Raw genomic sequence first — 19732 nt, 5'->3', positions numbered from 1 at the left:
TCCGACCTCTCTGGACAGTTCCAGAGTCTTCGTCTCGTGCCACCTGTTACTTCCTGGCCTGCCGAGCCTCCGGAACCTAGGGTTAATAACCCACCTTGCTACTCCGGGCAGCCCACGGAGTGCCGCTCCTTTCTCACCCAGTGTGATATTGTGTTCTCTCTCCAACCCAACACATACTCTAGAGAGAGAGCTCGGGTTGCTTACGTCATTTCACTCCTTACTGGCCGGGCTCGAGAGTGGGGCACAGCTATCTGGGAGGCAAGGGCTGATTGCTCTAACAATTACCAGAACTTTAAAGAGGAGATGATTCGGGTTTTTGACCGTTCAGTTTTTGGTAGGGAGGCTTCTAGGGCCCTGGCTTCCCTATGCCAAGGTGATCGATCCATAACGGATTACTCTATTGAGTTTCGCACTCTTGCTGCCTCTAGTGAGTGGAACGAGCCGGCGCTGCTCGCTCGTTTTCTGGAGGGACTCCACGCAGTGGTTAAAGATGAGATTCTCTCCCGGGAGGTTCCTTCAAGTGTGGACTCTTTGATTGCTCTCGCCATCCGCATAGAACGACGGGTAGATCTTCGTCACCAGGCTCGTGGTAGAGAGCTCGCGTCAACGGTGTTTCCCTGCTCCGCATCGCAACCATCTCCCTCCTCTGGCTCAGAGACTGAGCCCATGCAGCTGGGAGGTATTCGCATCTCAACTAAGGAGAGGGAACGGAGGATCACCAACCGCCTGTGCCTCTATTGCGGATTTGATGGACATTTTGTCAATTCATGTCCAGTAAAGGCCAGAGCTCATCAGTAAGCGGAGGGCTACTGGTGAGCGCTACTACTCAGGTCTCTCCATCTAGATCCTGTACTACTATGTCGGTCCATCTACGCTGGACCGGTTCGGGTGCTACATGCAGTGCCTTGATAGACTCTGGGGCTGAGGGTTGTTTCATGGACGAAGCATGGGCTCGGAAACATGACATTCCTTTCAGACAGTTAGACAAGCCTACGCCCATGTTCGCCTTAGATGGTAGTCATCTTCCCAGTATCAGATTTGAGACACTACCTTTAACCCTCACAGTATCTGGTAACCACAGTGAGACTATTTCTTTTTTGATTTTTCGTTCACCTTTTACACCTGTTGTTTTGGGTCATCCCTGGCTAGTATGTCATAATCCTTCTATTAATTGGTCTAGTAATTCTATCCTATCCTGGAACGTTTCTTGTCATGTGAAGTGTTTAATGTCTGCCATCCCTCCCATTTCTTCTGTCCCCACTTCTCAGGAGGAACCTGGCGATTTGACAGGAGTGCCGGAGGAATATCATGATCTGCGCACGGTCTTCAGTCGGTCCCGAGCCAACTCCCTTCCTCCTCACCGGTCGTATGATTGTAGTATTGATCTCCTTCCGGGGACCACTCCTCCTCGGGGTAGACTATACTCTCTGTCGGCTCCCGAACGTAAGGCTCTCGAGGATTATTTGTCTGTGTCTCTTGACGCCGGTACCATAGTGCCTTCTTCCTCTCCGGCCGGGGCGGGGTTTTTTTGTTAAGAAAAAGGACGGTACTCTGCGCCCCTGCGTGGATTATCGAGGGCTGAATGACATAACGGTTAAGAATCGTTATCCGCTTCCCCTTATGTCATCAGCCTTCGAGATTCTGCAGGGAGCCAGGTGCTTTACTAAGTTGGACCTTCGTAACGCTTACCATCTCGTGCGCATCAGAGAGGGGGACGAGTGGAAAACTGCGTTTAACACTCCGTTAGGGCATTTTGTGTACCGGGTTCTGCCGTTTGGTCTCGCCAATGCGCCAGCTGTTTTTCAGGCATTAGTTAATGATGTTCTGAGAGACATGCTGAACATCTTTGTTTTTGTCTACCTTGACGATATCCTGATTTTTTCACCGTCACTCGAGATTCATGTTCAGCACGTTCGACGTGTTCTCCAGCGCCTTTTAGAGAATTGTCTCTACGTGAAGGCTGAGAAGTGCTCTTTTCATGTCTCCTCCGTTACTTTTCTCGGTTCCGTTATTTCCGCTGAAGGCATTCAGATGGATTCCGCTAAGGTCCAAGCTGTCAGTGATTGGCCCGTTCCAAGGTCACGTGTCGAGTTGCAGCGCTTTCTAGGTTTCGCTAATTTCTATCGCGTTTCATTCGTAATTTCGGTCAAGTTGCTGCCCCTCTCACAGCTCTTACTTCTGTCAAGACGTGTTTTAAGTGGTCCGGTTCCGCCCAGGGAGCTTTTGATCTTCTAAAAGAACGTTTTACGTCCGCTCCTATCCTCGTTACTCCTGACGTCACTAGACAATTCATTGTCGAGGTTGACGCTTCAGAGGTAGGCGTGGGAGCCATTCTATCCCAGCGCTTCCAGTCTGACGATAAGGTTCATCCTTGCGCTTATTTTTCTCATCGCCTGTCGCCATCTGAACGCAACTATGATGTGGGTAACCGCGAACTGCTCGCCATCCGCTTAGCCCTAGGCGAATGGCGACAGTGGTTGGAGGGGGCGACCGTTCCTTTTGTTGTTTGGACAGACCATAAGAACCTTGAGTACATCCGTTCTGCCAAACGACTTAATGCTCGTCAAGCTCGTTGGGCGTTGTTTTTCGCTCGTTTCGAGTTTGTGATTTCTTACCGTCCGGGTAGCAAGAACACCAAGCCTGATGCCTTATCCCGTCTTTTTAGTTCTTCTGTGGCTTCTACTGATCCCGAGGGGATTCTTCCTTATGGGCGTGTTGTCGGGTTGACAGTCTGGGGAATTGAAAGACAGGTTAAGCAAGCACTCACGCACACTGCGTCGCCGCGCGCTTGTCCTAGTAACCTTCTTTTCGTTCCTGTTTCCACTCGTCTGGCTGTTCTTCAGTGGGCTCACTCTGCCAAGTTAGCTGGTCATCCCGGTGTTCGAGGCACTCTTGCTTCTATTCGCCAGCGCTTTTGGTGGCCGACTCAGGAGCGTGACACGCGCCGTTTCGTGGCTGCTTGTTCGGACTGCGCGCAGACTAAGTCAGGTAACTCTCCTCCTGCCGGTCGTCTCAGACCGCTCCCCATTCCTTCTCGACCATGGTCTCACATCGCCCTAGACTTCATTACCGGTCTGCCTTTGTCTGCGGGGAAGACTGTGATTCTTACGGTTGTCGATAGGTTCTCTAAGGCGGCACATTTCATTCCCCTCGCTAAACTTCCTTCCGCTAAGGAGACGGCACAAATCATCATCGAGAATGTGTTCAGAATTCATGGCCTCCCGTTAGACGCCGTTTCAGACAGAGGCCCGCAATTCACGTCACAGTTTTGGAGGGAGTTCTGTCGTTTGATTGGTGCGTCCGTCAGTCTCTCTTCCGGGTTTCATCCCCAGTCTAACGGTCAAGCAGAGAGGGCCAATCAGACGATTGGTCGCATACTACGCAGCCTTTCTTTCAGAAACCCTGCGTCTTGGGCAGAACAGCTCCCCTGGGCAGAATACGCTCACAACTCGCTTCCTTCGTCTGCTACCGGGTTATCTCCGTTTCAGAGTAGTCTGGGTTACCAGCCTCCTCTGTTCTCATCCCAGCTTGCCGAGTCCAGCGTTCCCTCCGCTCAAGCGTTTGTCCAACGTTGTGAGCGCACCTGGAGGAGGGTGAGGTCTGCACTTTGCCGTTACAGGGCACAGACTGTGAGAGCCGCCAATAAACGTAGGATTAAGAGTCCAAGGTATTGTTGCGGCCAGAGAGTGTGGCTTTCCACTCGCAACCTTCCCCTTACGACAGCTTCTCGTAAGTTGACTCCGCGGTTCATTGGTCCGTTCCATGTCTCCCAGGTCGTCAATCCTGTCGCTGTGCGACTGCTTCTTCCGCGACATCTTCGTCGCGTCCATCCTGTCTTCCATGTCTCCTGTGTCAAGCCCTTTCTTCGCACCCCCGTTCGTCTCCCCCCCCTCCCGTCCTTGTCGAGAGCGCACCTATTTACAAGGTATGTAGGATCATGGACATGCATTCTCGGGGACGGGGTCACCAATACTTAGTGGATTGGGAGGGTTACGGTCCTGAGGAGAGGAGTTGGGTTCCGTCTCGGGACGTGCTGGACCGTTCACTTATTGATGATTTCCTCCATTGCCGCCAGGATTCCTCCTCGAGTGCGCCAGGAGGCGCTCGGTGAGTGGGGGGGTACTGTCATGTTTTGTCTTATATTGTCTTGTCATTTTGCTTTTCCCTCTGTTCGTTTTCCCCCTGCTGGTCTTTTTAGGTTCGTTCCCCTTTTTCTCTCTCCCTTCCTCTCTCTCTTCTCTCTATCGTTCCGTTCCTGCTCCCAGCTGTTCCTATTCCCCTAATCAATCATTTAGTCTTCCCACACCTGTTCCCTATCTTTTTCCCTGATTAGAGTCCCTATTTCTCCCCTTGTTTTCCGTTTCTGCCCTGTCGGATCCTTGTCTATTGTTCACCGTGCTGTGTCTGTGTATCGCCCTGTCGTGTCGTGTTTCCCTCAGATGCTGCGTGGTGAGCAGGTGTCTGAGTCTGCTACGTTCAAGTGCCTTCCCGAGGCAACCTGCAGTTCATGATCGAGTCTCCAGTCTGTTCTCGTCATTGCCAGTGGAATTGTGCTTTATGATTGTATATTTACTTTACTGGATTAAAGACTCTGTTTTCGCCAAGTCGCTTTTGGGTCCTCATTCACCTGCATAACAACAATAATCAAAGCTTGAGTTGGTTATTCGAATTAGCTGTCTAGTGCTAGGGCAAAAAACAAAACGTGGACCAGGACCGACATCGGGAAACCCTGTGCAATAGGACAACCACACTCTCACCAAACTCTAAGAAACACATGGTTTTCAGAACGTTATGTGCTAATGTTACGTGTTGGGGTGTGAGCTAGCCTGGCAGGTAGGAGCGCTGGGCCACGGTCACACTGACCCCAGTGGCACCCTACACCCCATCTAGTGCACTAGTTTTGACCAGGGCAAAAAATATGTTGCACTAAATGGGGGGAAAGGGTGCCATTTGGGACATAGGCAGCCCCACAGCCATCAAGGCTTTCCTGCCCTGCTCTGCACCACCAAGTCCCACCCCCATTTCTTAGGATGTCCTGTCAACTCTGGCTCTGAGGGGACAGGACAGGGGGGTGAATGAGGGGAGGAAAAGGCTTCATCTAGCCTGCCTAAACTAAGCACAGATTCTCCAGGACCCCAGAGCCAGTACGGTCTTCTTGCTCCTCCAAGCCACAGCTAGCTTCCCAAGCAGGCAGACCAAGAAAGCCGCCTGCCCTGAGGGACCTTCCCTCACCACCCATCATCTATTGCCAGGCACTCCGCTTCGCAGCACATCAGGATACTGTATGTATGACCGTATTGCTTCCTCCTGTTCTTCACCTCTAGTAGAATTTGCAATGATTTGAGTTTAGACTTGTGAGTGATATATGAAAATGTTCATTTGTGAATATGAATATTTATTATTATTTATTCCTGTTTATGATTTCATTCTCTCATTACACTATACACAAAGTAATGTATTCATGCATTTTGTTGCTATATTATTATGATTACTAAAGAGGAAAACAGAAGATAGTATATGCATACCATAGTGTCTGATATTTTCTCAGGTACTGTGCCTTCAAAAGGTATTCTCACCTCTTTACTTTATCCAAATTTAGTTGGATTCGATTTAGATTTGAGACACACAGGATCCCATAATGTCAAAGTGGAATTATGTTTTTGGAATTTTTGACAAATACATTTAAAATGAAAAGCTGAAATATCTTGAGTCAATAAGTATTTAACCCCTTTGTGATGGCAAGCCGGAATAAATTCAGGAGTATACATGTGCTTAACAAATCACATAATAAGGTGCATGGGCATAATAAGGTGCATGTGTTCAGTAATAGTGTTTAACATGTTTTTTTTATGACTACCTCATCGCTGTACCCCACACATACAATTATCTTTAAGGTCCCAGAGTTGAGCAGTGAATTTTAAACACAGATTTAACCATAAAGACCAGGGAAGTTTTCCAATGCCTTTCCAAGAAGGGCACCTACTGGTAGATAAAATAAACAAATAAAAAAGCAGACATTGAATATCCCTTTGAGCATGGTGAAGTTATTAATTACACTTTGGATGGTGTATCAATACACCAATTCACTACAAAGACACAGGCGACCTTCCTAACTCAGTTTCCAGAGAGGAAGGAAACCACTCAGGGATTTCACCATGAGGCCAATGGTGACTTTAAAACAGTTGCAGAGTTTCATAGCTGTGGTAGGAGAAAACTGATGATGGATCAACAACGTTGTAGTTACTCCACAATACTAACCTGATTGATACTGTAGAGTGAAAAGAAGGAAGCTTGTACAGAATTAAAATATTCCAAAACATGCATCCTGTTTTTAAAAAGGCACTAAAGTAATACTGCAAAACATGTGGCAAAGCAATTAACTTTTTGTCCTGAATACAAAGTGTTATGTTTTGGGCAAATCCAATACAACGTATTACTGAGTGCCACACTCCATATTTTCAAGAATACTTGTGATTGTTAAGAACTGGGATAAAGAATAAACAAAATGGTGCTAAGTGCAGACAAAATCCTAGAGGAAAACCTGGTTCAGTCTGCCTTCCACCAGACACTGGGAAATTAATTCACCTTTCAGCAGGACAATAACCTAAAACACAAGGACAAATCTACACTGGAGTTTCTTACCAAGAAGTCAGTGAATGTTTCTGAGTGTTTAAAGTTTTTAGAATTTCTCTACATCTGCTAAATATCTGTGTGCGACCAATAACATTTGATTTGATTTGACTTGAATCTACTTGAAAATCTATGGAAAGACAGGAAAATGGTTGTCTAGCAGTGATCAACAACCAATTTGACAGAGCTTGAAGAATTTTGAAAAGATTCTTGAAAAGAGACACCCCCAGAAAGACTCACAGCTGTAATCACTGCCAAAGGTCATTCTACAAAGTATTGAGACAGCTGTGGAAATACTTATGTAAATGAGATATTTCTGTATTTCATTTTCAAAGAATTTGCCAACATTTCTAAAAACATGTTTTCACTTTGTCATGATGGGATATTGTTTGTAGATGGGTGATAATTAAGGCTGTAACACGACAAAATGTCTAATAAGTCAAGGGGTATGAATACTCTCTGAAGGCACTGTAGATTTAAAAATGATTCATGACAATTCTATGGTGAGAAATGCTCCTCACATCTCATCTTTGTAGGCTACATTAGCAAACTAATAAACAAGCCAGAAATCCATGTTTGAACAATCCATGTCCTCCACTGCTTACGTTATGTAACGTCAGACTATTAACTGATTAGCCCAATACTAAACTCCTAACACAGCTAACAATTTCCTCTGCATTCAACAGACCATGAACGAACACGACTTCCACAACTCCTCGTTTAATTTCTTCAATGGCACACCGTGGTTCGTCTACGAGTGCACCATCAGTCTGGATAAGGACTATCGGCGGATCGCCTTGTTCCTTCTCTACCTGCTGCTGTTCATGGTGGGGCTGGCTGAGAACACCTTGGTGGTGTGGGTCAACTGGCGCCGGCGCCACTCGGCCAACGGCGTCTTGTTCTGTGTCATCAATGTGAGCCTGTCGGACCTGATGGTGGTTCTGATGATGCCCTTCTTCATGCTGGAGGTCACCATGGACAAGGTGTGGCTGTGGGGCCGCTTCCTGTGTAAAGCCACCCACCTCATCTACACAGTCAACTTCTACAGCAGCTCCTTCTTCCTGGCCTTCATGACCCTGGAGCGCTACCTGTCCCTGTCCAGGCCCTCGTCTCCCGCATGCTTCCCCGTGGCCAGGCGTCGCCGCTGGCTGCTCTGTGGTGCTCTGTGGTTCTTCTCCCTGTTCCTGGCTCTGCTGGAGAACTTCCACGTGGACCTGCTGGAGTGGGACGAGCCCGGCTGCTACATGCTGCCAGACTACATTGAGTGGTTCGTCTCCATATCCTTCCTCTGCCTCATCTTCCAGTTCCTGGTCCCGGTCTCCTTCATCGTCACCTGTAACGTGCTGATCGCCCGAGCGGTGCGCTCCGCTCCAGACGTGCAGGGAAGACGGGATGTGTGGCTGGTGCATGTGTACTCCCTTGTGTTTGTCCTCTGCTGGCTGCCGTACCACATGGTCATGTTCCTGATAATGGTGGATGATCTGGACCCTCACGTGTTCAGCTGCAACACAGTGGAGGTGCTCTACTTCTCCTTCAGTGTGGTCCAGTGCCTGTCCCTCTTCCATTGCATCGCCAACCCAGTCCTCTACAACTTTCTCAGCAAGAGCTTCCGCAACAACCTGATCAATGCTGTGGTCCACTATACACCCAGGGAGGACCCAGGAGGGTTGAATCCCCAAGAAACTGCACCCAATGCAGGAGGACCAGGCACAGGGAAGAAGGAACGCAAGCTTAGCAACATGAGTACCAGCCATTCTGACGTTGCTGCCTCATAGAAAAAGGAAGCATCACAGTGTCACATTGAGACTTAACTAGCCATCATCACTGAAGGACAATGGAGGAAAGGAAAAAAATCACTTCAGAACTGTTACTGAAGCGTGTGCTGCTTTCACAGGCTAAAAGACAGGGCACAAGACACGAAGCCTCCTAATAGTCTTTGCTGTTTATGACTTGAGTCCAGATTGTCCACCCTACTTCCAAAGGTTGCACTTGCACACTCCCTGTCATGGATTTTTAAGCATTTGATTAGTGTAAGCATTGCCTGGAGGGAGTTTCCATCATTGTTAAATCCAAGACAGGGAGTGTGCAAGTGCACACTTTTGGAGAAGTGTGGAGATTAGGGATGCAGCCTTGGTCACTAAGCAATAGTCATGTAAATTATAGGCTGACAAACACTCAGTGTCCCTCTCATAATCTGTCTCCCATTTTTCTCATCATCCAGTTTTTCAGCCCATCAATGTTGTAAACAGAGAAAGGAAGGAAACATTTACAGATTTCTTTCCATCTTTAAACTCCCATAGGAACTTATGGCACCAATGTCTAGGAACTTCTGGAGGACAGAATTGCAGTCATTACGTCACAGGTTGAAGAGGAATGCTTCCTCGCAAACAAACAATTCTCTGTGCAACACAGATAAGATTGATCCTTATAACTACTGACCATAAAAAAACTTTGTAAAAATGTTGAACTGTAGCAGATAAATGTTAAACAATTTTGATTACACAAACATATATACACATCTTAATTTCCACACAGTGACATCCATATTTAACAAATGTTCTGATTGTATTTGACTATATATTTTTAAAGCTACTAAATTTGTAAATGTGTTGGATGCTGAATGACGTCACCTGTTAGATTCAATAAAAGTATTTCAAACAGAATGATTGTGTATTATTAAAGTCAAAAGCTTGTCCTTTTGATGACTTCTCAATAGGGACAACACTATGAACATCTCATAGTATTACTATATGGGTTGGTATCCTGCTATCCCAAAGGAGATTCTCCACTGAGCTTGCTTTTTAGTTCAGGACTGGGCTTATTCTGTCTGGGAAACTAACCAAAAAATGTAATAACTTTTTATTGTGTGGTAATAAATACACAAAATCCAAATTATTTTAGTTGAATACGGGCCTGTGTTTGCTTTCACTGGGAAGTGCAGAGGGAAAGGTCCCTTGGTTTAATGATGTTGACATGATGATCAGTGGAGGGAGGAAAGACATAGGTGTCCCTCCGCATATGGCACAATGGGAGGAAGCAGCCTACCTAGAGCAGAACAGGGCTCTAGTTTAAAAGGTCACCTATCCCTGAGGCAGGAACTAGATAAACGCTTTCAATTGTGCATAACTGCAGTTGCATCATTAAAATGTGATGACGAAGGTAGTATTCTGTGGCAGTGGACATCATAACATATTAAATGCAATGAAGAAGAATCAAGCCTAGGTCTAAACGTTACAAGATAATGGGATTCTCAAAACATTTTTCTGTTTACTTTATTCTTTACAGAACAAGAAACGACACTGAACACAAATATAAATGCAATATACAACAATGTCAAAGATTTGACCGAGTTACAGTTCATATAAGGAAATCAGTCAAATTAAATAAATTCATTAGGCCCTAATCTATGGATTTCACATGACTGGGAATACAGACATGCGTCTGTTGGTCATAGATACCTTTTTTTTAAAGTAAAAAATAAAAAAAATAAAAAATAAAAAAAGAGTTGATCAGGCTGTCATTTGTGTCCTGTTTGAATGTTGTCCCACTCTTCAATGGCTGTGCGAAGTTGCTGGATATTGGCGGGAACTGGAACACGCTGTTGTACACATCAATCCAGAGCATCCCAAACATGCTCAATGGGTGACATGTAATTGAGCATGCTGAAACATGAGGTGATGGCGGCGGATGAATGGCACGACAATGGGCCTCAGGGTCTCATTACGGTATCCCTGTGCATTCAAAATGCCAACGATAAAATAAAAATGCAATTGTGTTCGTTATCCGTAGCTTATGCCTGCCTGCACATACCATAACCCCACCGCCACCATGGGGCACTCTGTTCACACTGTGAACAGAGTGGCCATCGAAGGTGAGCATTTGTCCACTGAAGTCGGTTACGACGCCAAACTGCAGTCAGGTGAGGATGACGAGCACGCAGATGAGCTTCCCTGAGACAGTTTCTGACAGTTTGTGCAGAAATTATTTGGTTGTGCAAACCCACAGTTCCATCAGCTGTCCGGGTGGCTGGTCTCAGACGATCCCGCAGGGGAAGAAGCCAGATGTGGAGATTCTGGTTTGGAGTAGTTACACGTAGTCTGCGGTTCTGTGGCCGATTGGACGTACTGCCAAATTCTCTAAAATGATGTTGGAGGCAGTTTATGGTAGCGAAATTAACATTAAATTCTATGGCAACAGCTCTACTGGACATTCCTGCAGTCAGCATGCCAATTGCATTCTCCCTCAAAACTTGATACATCTGTGGCACTGTGTTGTGTGACAAAAATGCACATTTTAGAGTGGCCTTTTATTGTCCCCAACAAGGTGCAGCTGTGTAATGATCATGCTGTTTAATCAGCTTCTTGATATGCCACACCTGTCAGTTGGACAGATGATCTTGGAAAAAGAGAAATGCTCACCAACAGGGATGTAAACATATTTGTGCACAAAATCTGAGAGAAATAAGCTTTTTGTGAGTATGGAACATTTCTGGGAACTTTTATTTCATGGGACCAACACTTTACATGTTGCATTTATATTTTTGTTCAGTATAGATAATGGAAAACGTTCATAGTTTGCACTAAAAAAGTACATACAAATTACAATTAAAAAACAGCATTAATTGAATAAAACGTTTCATAATGAGGTAAGACACCAAATAGAACACAAACACGAGTTACGTTTAAACACCAAATCCAAAGTATGCAAGTCTACAGAGCATAATGTGGTGCTTTTGAAATGCTGGAAGCCACCGTTTGTTTAGTTCATATCATCTGATTACTAATACATACAGTCTACATGAACCACAGTTTCATGTTTGTTTTGTTCATATCATCTGATCACTAATACATACAGTCTACATGAACCACAGTTTCATGTTTGTTTTGTTCATATCATCTGATCACTAATACATACAGTCTACATGAACCACAGTTTCATGTTTGTTTTGTTCGTATCATCTGATCACTAATACATACAGTCTACATGAACCACAGTTTCATGTTTGTTTTGTTCGTATCATCTGATCACTAATACATACAGTCTACATGAACCACAGTTTCATGTTTGTTTTGTTCATATCATCTGATCACTAATACATACAGTCTACATGAACCACAGTTTCATGTTTGTTTTGTTCATATCATCTGATCACTAATACATACAGTCTACATGAACCACAGTTTCATGTTTGTTTTGTTCGTATCATCTGATCACTAATACATACAGTCTACATGAACCACAGTTTCATGTTTGTTTTGTTCGTATCATCTGATCACTAATACATACAGTCTACATGAACCACAGTTTCATGTTTGTTTTGTTCATATCATCTGATCACTAATACATACAGTCTACATGAACCACAGTTTCATGTTTGTTTTGTTCATATCATCTGATCACTAATACATACAGTCTACATGAACCACAGTATCATGTTTGCATTATAAATAAATAGTCTATCACTAAAGAAGTAAAATGCTTGGAGGAAAACATACCTAAATGGTTTCCAAGGGAACTGATACATTAAGGCCACATTCATTGGTTGCAAAGTACAGTATGACTGGTCAGGTACACTTACTGGTCCAATGCAGCTGTTTTTTTAAATCTAAATATCAAATAATTTCTGGTTAACAATGAAGTAACTTACTGTGATTCTTTTCAATTAAAATGGTAAAAAAATAAACTAAAATAGCTTCTTAGCAAAGAACAATTTTGCAAGCAATAACTTTGCTAGGACTGTCTGAGGGGAACACTGAAAAGTAGTAGTAATTGGCAGAGAGGTTTGGAACTTTTTCTTATTGGTCTATTAAGTAATTTACCGTCTGGTGATGTCACCAGGCAGGCAAAAACTCCATCCCACTAAAACAGGCTGGAATTTCAGGTCGTCTTTTCACAACCATAATTGTCCCAATTTCACAGTATTATTCCAACAACATGATGTGGAAATATATATAAAACACAGGGATATCACGTTTTTGACTGCACTGGGCCTTTAACGCTTGGTGCACAGTGGTAAATATGGTGTTTCACTCAGACAGACACAGACGGTCCATCATGCGTTTCATATATAAATGAATACATGGTGCTTAACTGACAGAAAAACAACACTTTTTGTAAAGCAGAGTAATAGTACACTTAGGAAAATGTTTGACTGCAATTTACGAAAATCCAACTGACTTGAAGACAGCTTGCAAACAGTAAACGGTAATAAGTCCTTCCATAGACATACACTGCCATCAAGTGGCTAAACTACTTCCAAGGAAGATGTCCTTTACGCTATGCTACAAAACAGGTCTCTTCCATCCAAAACACCATCTCAAACACAGACATAAAACAAGTTAAATGCATTCTACAAGTCTATAGATAAGGCTCACAAGCAGAGAGAAAGAGAGAGAGAAGAGGAGGAGCATGACAGACCAGCTCAAAGACAAAAAAAGACGTGGGAAATAAAAGTGAAAGCGAGATGAAGGCAGAAGGACACCAGAGGAGTAGCTGATCAGGTGTCCAGGGCGGGGAGGGGTTCTTTGGAGTGGTCATTGTACATGAAGGTCTGCTCTATGTTGAAGTCTGGAGGCAGGTGGTCCTTGTGGATCTCCATGTGGGAGGACACCAGCTTGAGCGTGGAGAAATACAGGCCGCAGACAGTGCAGCGGTACATGAGCGCCCCGGCGTGGGTCTTCAGGTGGCAGATCATGGTGGAGCGGCCTCGGAAGAACCTCAGGCACACCTTGCACTGGTACGGCTTCTCCCCAGTGTGAATGCGCAGGTGGTAGGTGAACTCGCCAGAGTGGGCGAAGCGTTTGCCGCAGAAGCGACAGCGGTACCATTTCCCCCGGGGAGTAGCGGCGCCCATGCCCGACCCACCCATGCTAGAGGAGTTCCCATTGGACAGGAGGCCTGCGGAGAAGCCAGATGCCAAGGCCCCCTGAAGCAGCTTGTCTGAGAGGCGGAAGGAGCCCATCCCCAGGTCTAAGCCCATGTTGCCAAGCTTCCCCAGGCTGCCAGCCTCCAGGGGTGAGGAGGAGGAGCAGGAGTACTCCAGCTGGTCAGCCTTACGTTTCCCTGTCCACCCCTGACTGCCCTGTCCCTGGGGCTGGGTCTCATTGGTGTGAAAACTCAGGTGGTACTGGAAGGCTGTGCCAGAGCGGAAGGTCTGTGGGCATAAGAAGCAACGAAGCTCCTCTTCTCCCTCTGCCCCGGCTGCTTTATGAGCCCTCATGGCCTCTCTGTCAGTTTCTGCCTCCTCAGCATGCAGGGCCATGTGTCTGTCCAGCAGAGGGCGATCCAGGAAGCCGCAGGCACAGAGGGGGCAGGAGTAGACTGGCAGGGAGAGGTGGGTGAGGGCGTGCCACAGCAGGGCACACAGGGAGGGCTGGGGTAACAGGCACACACCACAGCTCAGTGACTGGATAGACACGTGACTCAGCAGGTGATCCCTGATGACCTGGTTGCAGGAGAGAGACAATACGATATGTCAACAATACGAGGGACAACACACATCTTCAGGTGTCTTAGCCACTACAATGCAATAGGTGTACTCTTGAGTTCAGTGAATTTGTTTGAGCGATGTCAGTCTATATTTCACCATTGCCATTAGACAAAACACGTGCCAAATCACCCAGGAAAAATGAAGCAAATCAAACCACACTGACCTGGAAATCCTTGGTGAGGGTTTTGTTACAGACGGCACACTGCAGCTCCCCATCGTGCCCCTGGGTGGCGGTGTGGAGCTGACTGGGGAGGGTGTACCGAGCAGCCGCCTGGCGTCTGTGGCGTACCAGCTTGGCCTGGCTGCAGAACTGGAGATGACACATGTCACAGGAGAACACCACATGGGACAGGGCGTGGGTGATGCTAGCCCCGCGGTCCCCGGGGAAAGATGCCCCACACACCCTGCAGGTCCCTGTCTCAGTGAGGTGGGTCTCCGCGTGGGCCCCCAATGCAGCAGACTCTGTTAACAATTCCATCCCACAGGCTTTACACGCCACCATACCTGACAACTGGCCAGGGTCCACTCCCTCTCTGCCAACCACTGCTCCATTCTCCACACACACAAAGTCCTCATCTTCTTCCTCCTCCATGTAATTCTCGTCATCGCTCAGCTCAATGACATCTTCAGCCAGGGGTCTCCACTGGTCCTCTCCTCCGTCAGTGACTTCATCTCCCTGCAGCTGCTCTCTCTTTTCCTCATTATCTTCTTCATTCTCCTCCCCTTCGAAGATGACCCCTGTCACCCCTGTGTGGCCAGAGCTAAGCCCACCCACCCCCCCCAACTGCTGACTGTCCAGGGGGTCTCTAAAGGAGGAGGGGGCACAGGGAGCCTCTACCCCACAGACCACCCTTCCCAGCTGGGCTGACGAGTCAGGGAAGGGGCAGGCGTCAGACACACATGGAGTTGGAGAACCAGCTCTACTCCCACTAGCTACCATCTGTTCCTCCTCACTGTTACCAACCCTGTCTCCCATCACCACCTCCACACCCTCCTCAGTCTTCAGCTGCAAGGGAAGGAGAAGTCCTGGGGTGGCCCCAACAGCTACAGTGGAGAGACTACCTCCTGAACTCTGCTGATCTCCAGCCAGCTGTATCTGTTCGTCTTCGGCCATCTGTCCATAGCCCAGGTGAGACTGCTCATCCTCTGCTTTGAGAGGCAGGGACAGAGTGGCTGTGTGTCCACCACCCCGGCCCAGCCTGGCCACCCTGCTGCCCTGGGGGAGAGGGAGAGGTGATGGTGCTGACGCCGGGGTAGGAGCAGCCGAGGGACCAGCAGATGACGACAGAGAGGAACAAGATGCTGCAGACGACGAACACATTGATGACCCAGCTGCAGCAGCAACCATGTCAGAGTCCAGGTCTCCATCCGCCACACAGTCTGCAGATCCTGAGCCCAGCTGCTGCAGGTCAGGGAAGGTAGTGTGACAGGCTCTCACCAGCTCTCTCACCCCCAGTCTCTCTGCCAGCTCATACAGCACCCCTACATCTATCAGGTCTGTGAAGATCTCTCCGGTGTAGATGAACGTCAGCACCTTCTCAAAGTTGGCCGGGGACACAAAGTCCAGAGAGTACGTTGTCTTAGCTCCGGCTCCAGAGGTTCCGATCTGTTTCCCCCTACCTGAGAACAGGCTACGAAAGTGTGTCCCAGCGCAGGCGAGCACCGCACGGTGCACTGTGAAGGAGCGGTTCCCCACCTGGAGGATGACATCACAGAAGAGGCGGGAGAGACGGCAGTGATTGAGCTCGGTGAGGAGGCCGGCGGCATGGCCTAAGCCCTGCAGCCGTATCCTCATCCCTCCCTGGCAGTGTCACTCACAGCCTAGAGCCCAACTATGAGAAGATACAAGGGGGGGGGGGGATACTTAAGTAGTTTTGGGGGGAATATGTACTTCACTATTTACATTTTTGACAACTTTTACTTTAACTTCACTACATTCCAAAATAAAATACATTTTCCTTCATACATTTTCCCTGACACCCAAAAGTACTTCTTACATTCTGAATGCTTAGTGAGACATAAAATGGTCAAATTCACAAGAGAACAACCCTGGTCATCCCTACTGCCTCTGATCTGGCAGACTCACAAAACACTTCATTTAATTTTGAAAACAAGAAAATTGTGCCACCTGGTTTGCTTAATATAAGGAATTTTAAATTATTCACACTTTTGATACTTAAAGTATATTTTAGTAATTACATTTACTTTTGATACTTTCACTCTAGTAGTATTTTACTGGGTGACTTTCACTTTTACTTGTCATTTTCTGTTAACGTATCTTTACTTTTACTCACGTATGACAATTAGATACTTTTTTCACCACTGGTCATTGCCTAACTCATTCTGCAACAGTAACAGGACTAATAATAAACACTTTATTTTTGCAACGTCCAATAATAAGAGCCAATGAGTGATTGATTGGTTAGACTTGCAAAGGTGGAGTGCAGCTTTGTCGCGCACGTGCTCGTAAACCAACTATTTAATACGTATTTAACTAACATGCAATTATTAGATATCGAATACATCAGAAACACCAATTGGTAAAAACTAAGGAAACGTTTAACCTTTTAAGTTTCACTGAATGCTAGTTTGCTAACGTTAGCTATAGCCTAGCAAGGTAGCTAGCTGCACGCCACAGTTTTCTACCAAATGCAAACCTATCAACACCTTTCTACAAAGATGGATAACGCCGCTCATATGGCAAATAAAGTTATGTGTATAATATATTATTTACCAATAGAAGGTAGTATTTTCGACCATTTAGCTAACGTTTTCGCTAGCTTAAAGCCAGTAGTCGCATAACAATGACGTAAATAAAAGAAGGCCCCCAAACAGGAAGAGGCCAAGCGAGAAAAATAAAACGAGAGGTTTTACTCTGTTTTCACTAGATAGCACAGCCACAGAGTCTAAATTATATCCTAAAAATGTACCAAAATGATATTTTTGGCCTTTAGGCATAAATTAAGCAGTGTGGTTGAGATTAGGGTTAAAGTTCTGGTTAGGTTTAAAATCACATTTTAAGAAGATAAATTGTAGAAAGGCTATGTACAGGGGGTACCGGTACCGAGTTGTGCGGTGTTATTGGTTAGTCAAGGTAATTTGTACATGTACAGTCGTAGCCAAAAGCTTTGAGAATGACATATATTCATTTTCAAAGTTTGCTGCTTCAGTGTATTTAGATATTTTTGTCAGATGTTACTCTGGAACACTGAAGTATAATTACAAGCATTGCTTAAGTGTCAAAGGCTTTTATTGACAATTACATTAAGTTGATGCAAAGAGTCAATATGTGCAATGTTGACCCTTTTTTTTCAAAACCTCTGCAAGCTGCCCTGGCATGCTGTCAATTCACTTCTGGGCCACATCCTGACTGATGGCAGCTCATTCTTGCATAGTCAATGCTTGGAGTTTGTCTGAATTTGTGGGTTTTTGTTTGTCCACCTGCCTCTTGGGGATTGACCACAAGTTCTCAATGGGATTAAGGTCTGGGGAGTTTCCTGGCCATGGACCCAAAATATCGATGTTTTGTTCCCCGAGCCACTTAGTTATCACTTTTGCCTTATGGCAAGGTGCTCCATCATGCTGGAAAATGCATTGTTCGTCACCAAACTGTTCCTGGATGGTTGGGAGAAGTTGCTCTCGAAGGATGTGTTGGTACCATTCTTTATTCATGGTTGTGTTCTTAGGCAAAATTGTGAGTGAGCCCACTCCCTTTGGCTGAGAAGCAACCCCACACATGAACGGTCTCAGGATGCTTTACTGTTGGCATGACACAGGACTGATGATAGCGCTCACCTTGTCTTCTCCGGACAAGCTTATTTCCAGATGCCCCAAACAATAAAGAAAGGGGATTCATCAGAGAAAATTACTTTACCTCAGTCCAGTCTGTCCCTGATGTTTTTCCTGGAGAGAAGTGGCTTCTTTGCTGCCCTTCTTGACACCAGGCCATCCTCCAAAAGTCTTCGCTTCACTGTGCGTGCAGATGCACTCACCTGCCTGCTGCCATTCCTGAGCAAGCTCTGTTCTGGTGGTGCCCCGATCCCGCAGCTGAATCAGCTTTAGGAGACAACGTTTGAACCGCTCTCTTTGAAGTTCTTGATGATTCGATGAATGGTTGATTTAGGTGTAATCTTACTGGCAGCAATATCCTTTCCTGTGAAGCCCTTTTTGTTCAAAGCAATGATAAAAGCACGTGTTTCCTTGCAGGTAACCATGGATGACAGGGGAAGAACAATGATTCCAAGCAGCACCATCATTTTGAAGCTTCCAGTCTGTTATTTGAACTCAATCATGATGACAGAGTGATCTCCAGCCTTGTCCTCGTCAACACTCACACCTGTGTTAACAAGAGAATCACCGACATGATGATATCAGCTGACACAAAAAAGGAGAAAAGCAAAAAGCAGGAGAAAGGGGAAAACTGTTGGAAAACATAAAAGACGAACTGACACAGGGGTAAATACACTGGGGAAAATAAGCGACACATGGAGGGGGTGGAGACAATCACAGGGACAGGTGAAACAGATCAGGGCGTGACACTGTATTCTTAATTAATCAACATATTTCAAGAGTAAAGGCTATCCAAACCTGTTTTTATCGTTCATACATTTTTTCCTTACCTGAAAATTAACCTGGTCTATAAGCATTTCCTATTATTCTCTGCATAAATCCGAGACACTTAATTTAATATGATATGTTACGTTACGTATGGTATGTATTCATTTGTGGAAGTCCATCAGCCATTTCATATGATATGTTATGAATTACAATTCGTATAATAGTGTAACGACCCTGGGTTTATAAGCGCGGAAATCGACTCTGCCGCACGAGCATGCTTTTGCGCCACAGTCGATAGCGTGCCGGACCTCGGGCTCGAAGGTCGAGGGTTCGAGACCTGCTCCCTGCTGTTTCATTACAATATGTTACAAATTTCCAAAATATGTTATGAATATGCAAAAAGTATGATATGTTACAAATTCTAGCTAGGTGGCTAACGTTAACTAGGCTAGGGGTTAAGGTTAGTGTTAAGTCTTTAGGAGTTAGGTTAAAATCAGGGGAAGGGTTAGGGGAAAGGTTAGCTAACAGGCTAAGTAGTTGCAAAGTAACGTAAAAGTACTTTCGTTTTTTGCCTTGAGTAACCATCTCTCTTATGTAACCATACCAACATAACATATCATACTAATTTCAGTATCTAACATTTACATTTACTCTAGTCTATGAGACCAGGCTGCAAATAATTTGACAAAAATTATATTGGCCAGCAAGTGGGAGGGTTTTCAGCAGCAGTGGCATCTATTCATGGATTCCAATGGAAGCCAGGCTTCCCCAAAAACTTTACTAAGAAAAAAAAGAAAAAAAGAAAATAATGTATCTTTTGTCTCTTTGTGTTTCTCACTGGAGAAAGCATCCGAGTGAGCGAAACATCGTCCCTCTGTCTCTGTATGTGTAGCCCATCTATCTGATGCTGTCTGGTCAAAAAGGGTATGATATTGTTCAATGCCTGCAGCATTGAATGCAAGGGAAGCCAGCGAGGATTTGGACCAGCGAGGATTTGCAAGGGAAGCCAGCGAGGATCTGATAACATGTATACAATAATAGCCCATCAGCGTTGCG

The 19732-nt window shown here is 45.7% G+C and overlaps 2 protein-coding genes across 2 annotated transcripts; one reads left to right on the top strand and one right to left on the bottom strand.

The window, feature by feature from the left end:
- The first annotated feature begins 5078 nt into the window (after positions 1-5078).
- On the top strand, positions 5079-9303 carry gpr182 (G protein-coupled receptor 182). The gene is made up of 2 exons (XM_046364396.1): positions 5079-5282; positions 7317-9303. The coding sequence occupies exon 2, from the start codon at positions 7320-7322 to the stop codon at positions 8403-8405; it is 1086 nt and encodes a 361-aa protein (XP_046220352.1). The 5' UTR covers positions 5079-5282; positions 7317-7319; the 3' UTR covers positions 8406-9303.
- Positions 9304-11079: 1776 nt separating this feature from the next.
- LOC124046057 (zinc finger and BTB domain-containing protein 39-like) lies at positions 11080-16942 on the bottom strand. Its single transcript, XM_046366020.1, has 4 exons — positions 16854-16942; positions 14919-15951; positions 14283-14885; positions 11080-14074 (listed from the first exon to the last, which is right to left on the bottom strand). The coding sequence occupies exons 2-4, from the start codon at positions 15912-15914 to the stop codon at positions 13127-13129; spliced, it is 2547 nt and encodes an 848-aa protein (XP_046221976.1). The 5' UTR covers positions 15915-15951; positions 16854-16942; the 3' UTR covers positions 11080-13126.
- Positions 16943-19732: the final 2790 nt, after the last annotated feature.

This window comes from Oncorhynchus gorbuscha, linkage group LG10 (genome assembly GCF_021184085.1).
Source record: "Oncorhynchus gorbuscha isolate QuinsamMale2020 ecotype Even-year linkage group LG10, OgorEven_v1.0, whole genome shotgun sequence".
Taxonomy (NCBI): domain Eukaryota; kingdom Metazoa; phylum Chordata; class Actinopteri; order Salmoniformes; family Salmonidae; genus Oncorhynchus; species Oncorhynchus gorbuscha.
This window is presented reverse-complemented; position numbering and strand designations above follow the sequence as displayed.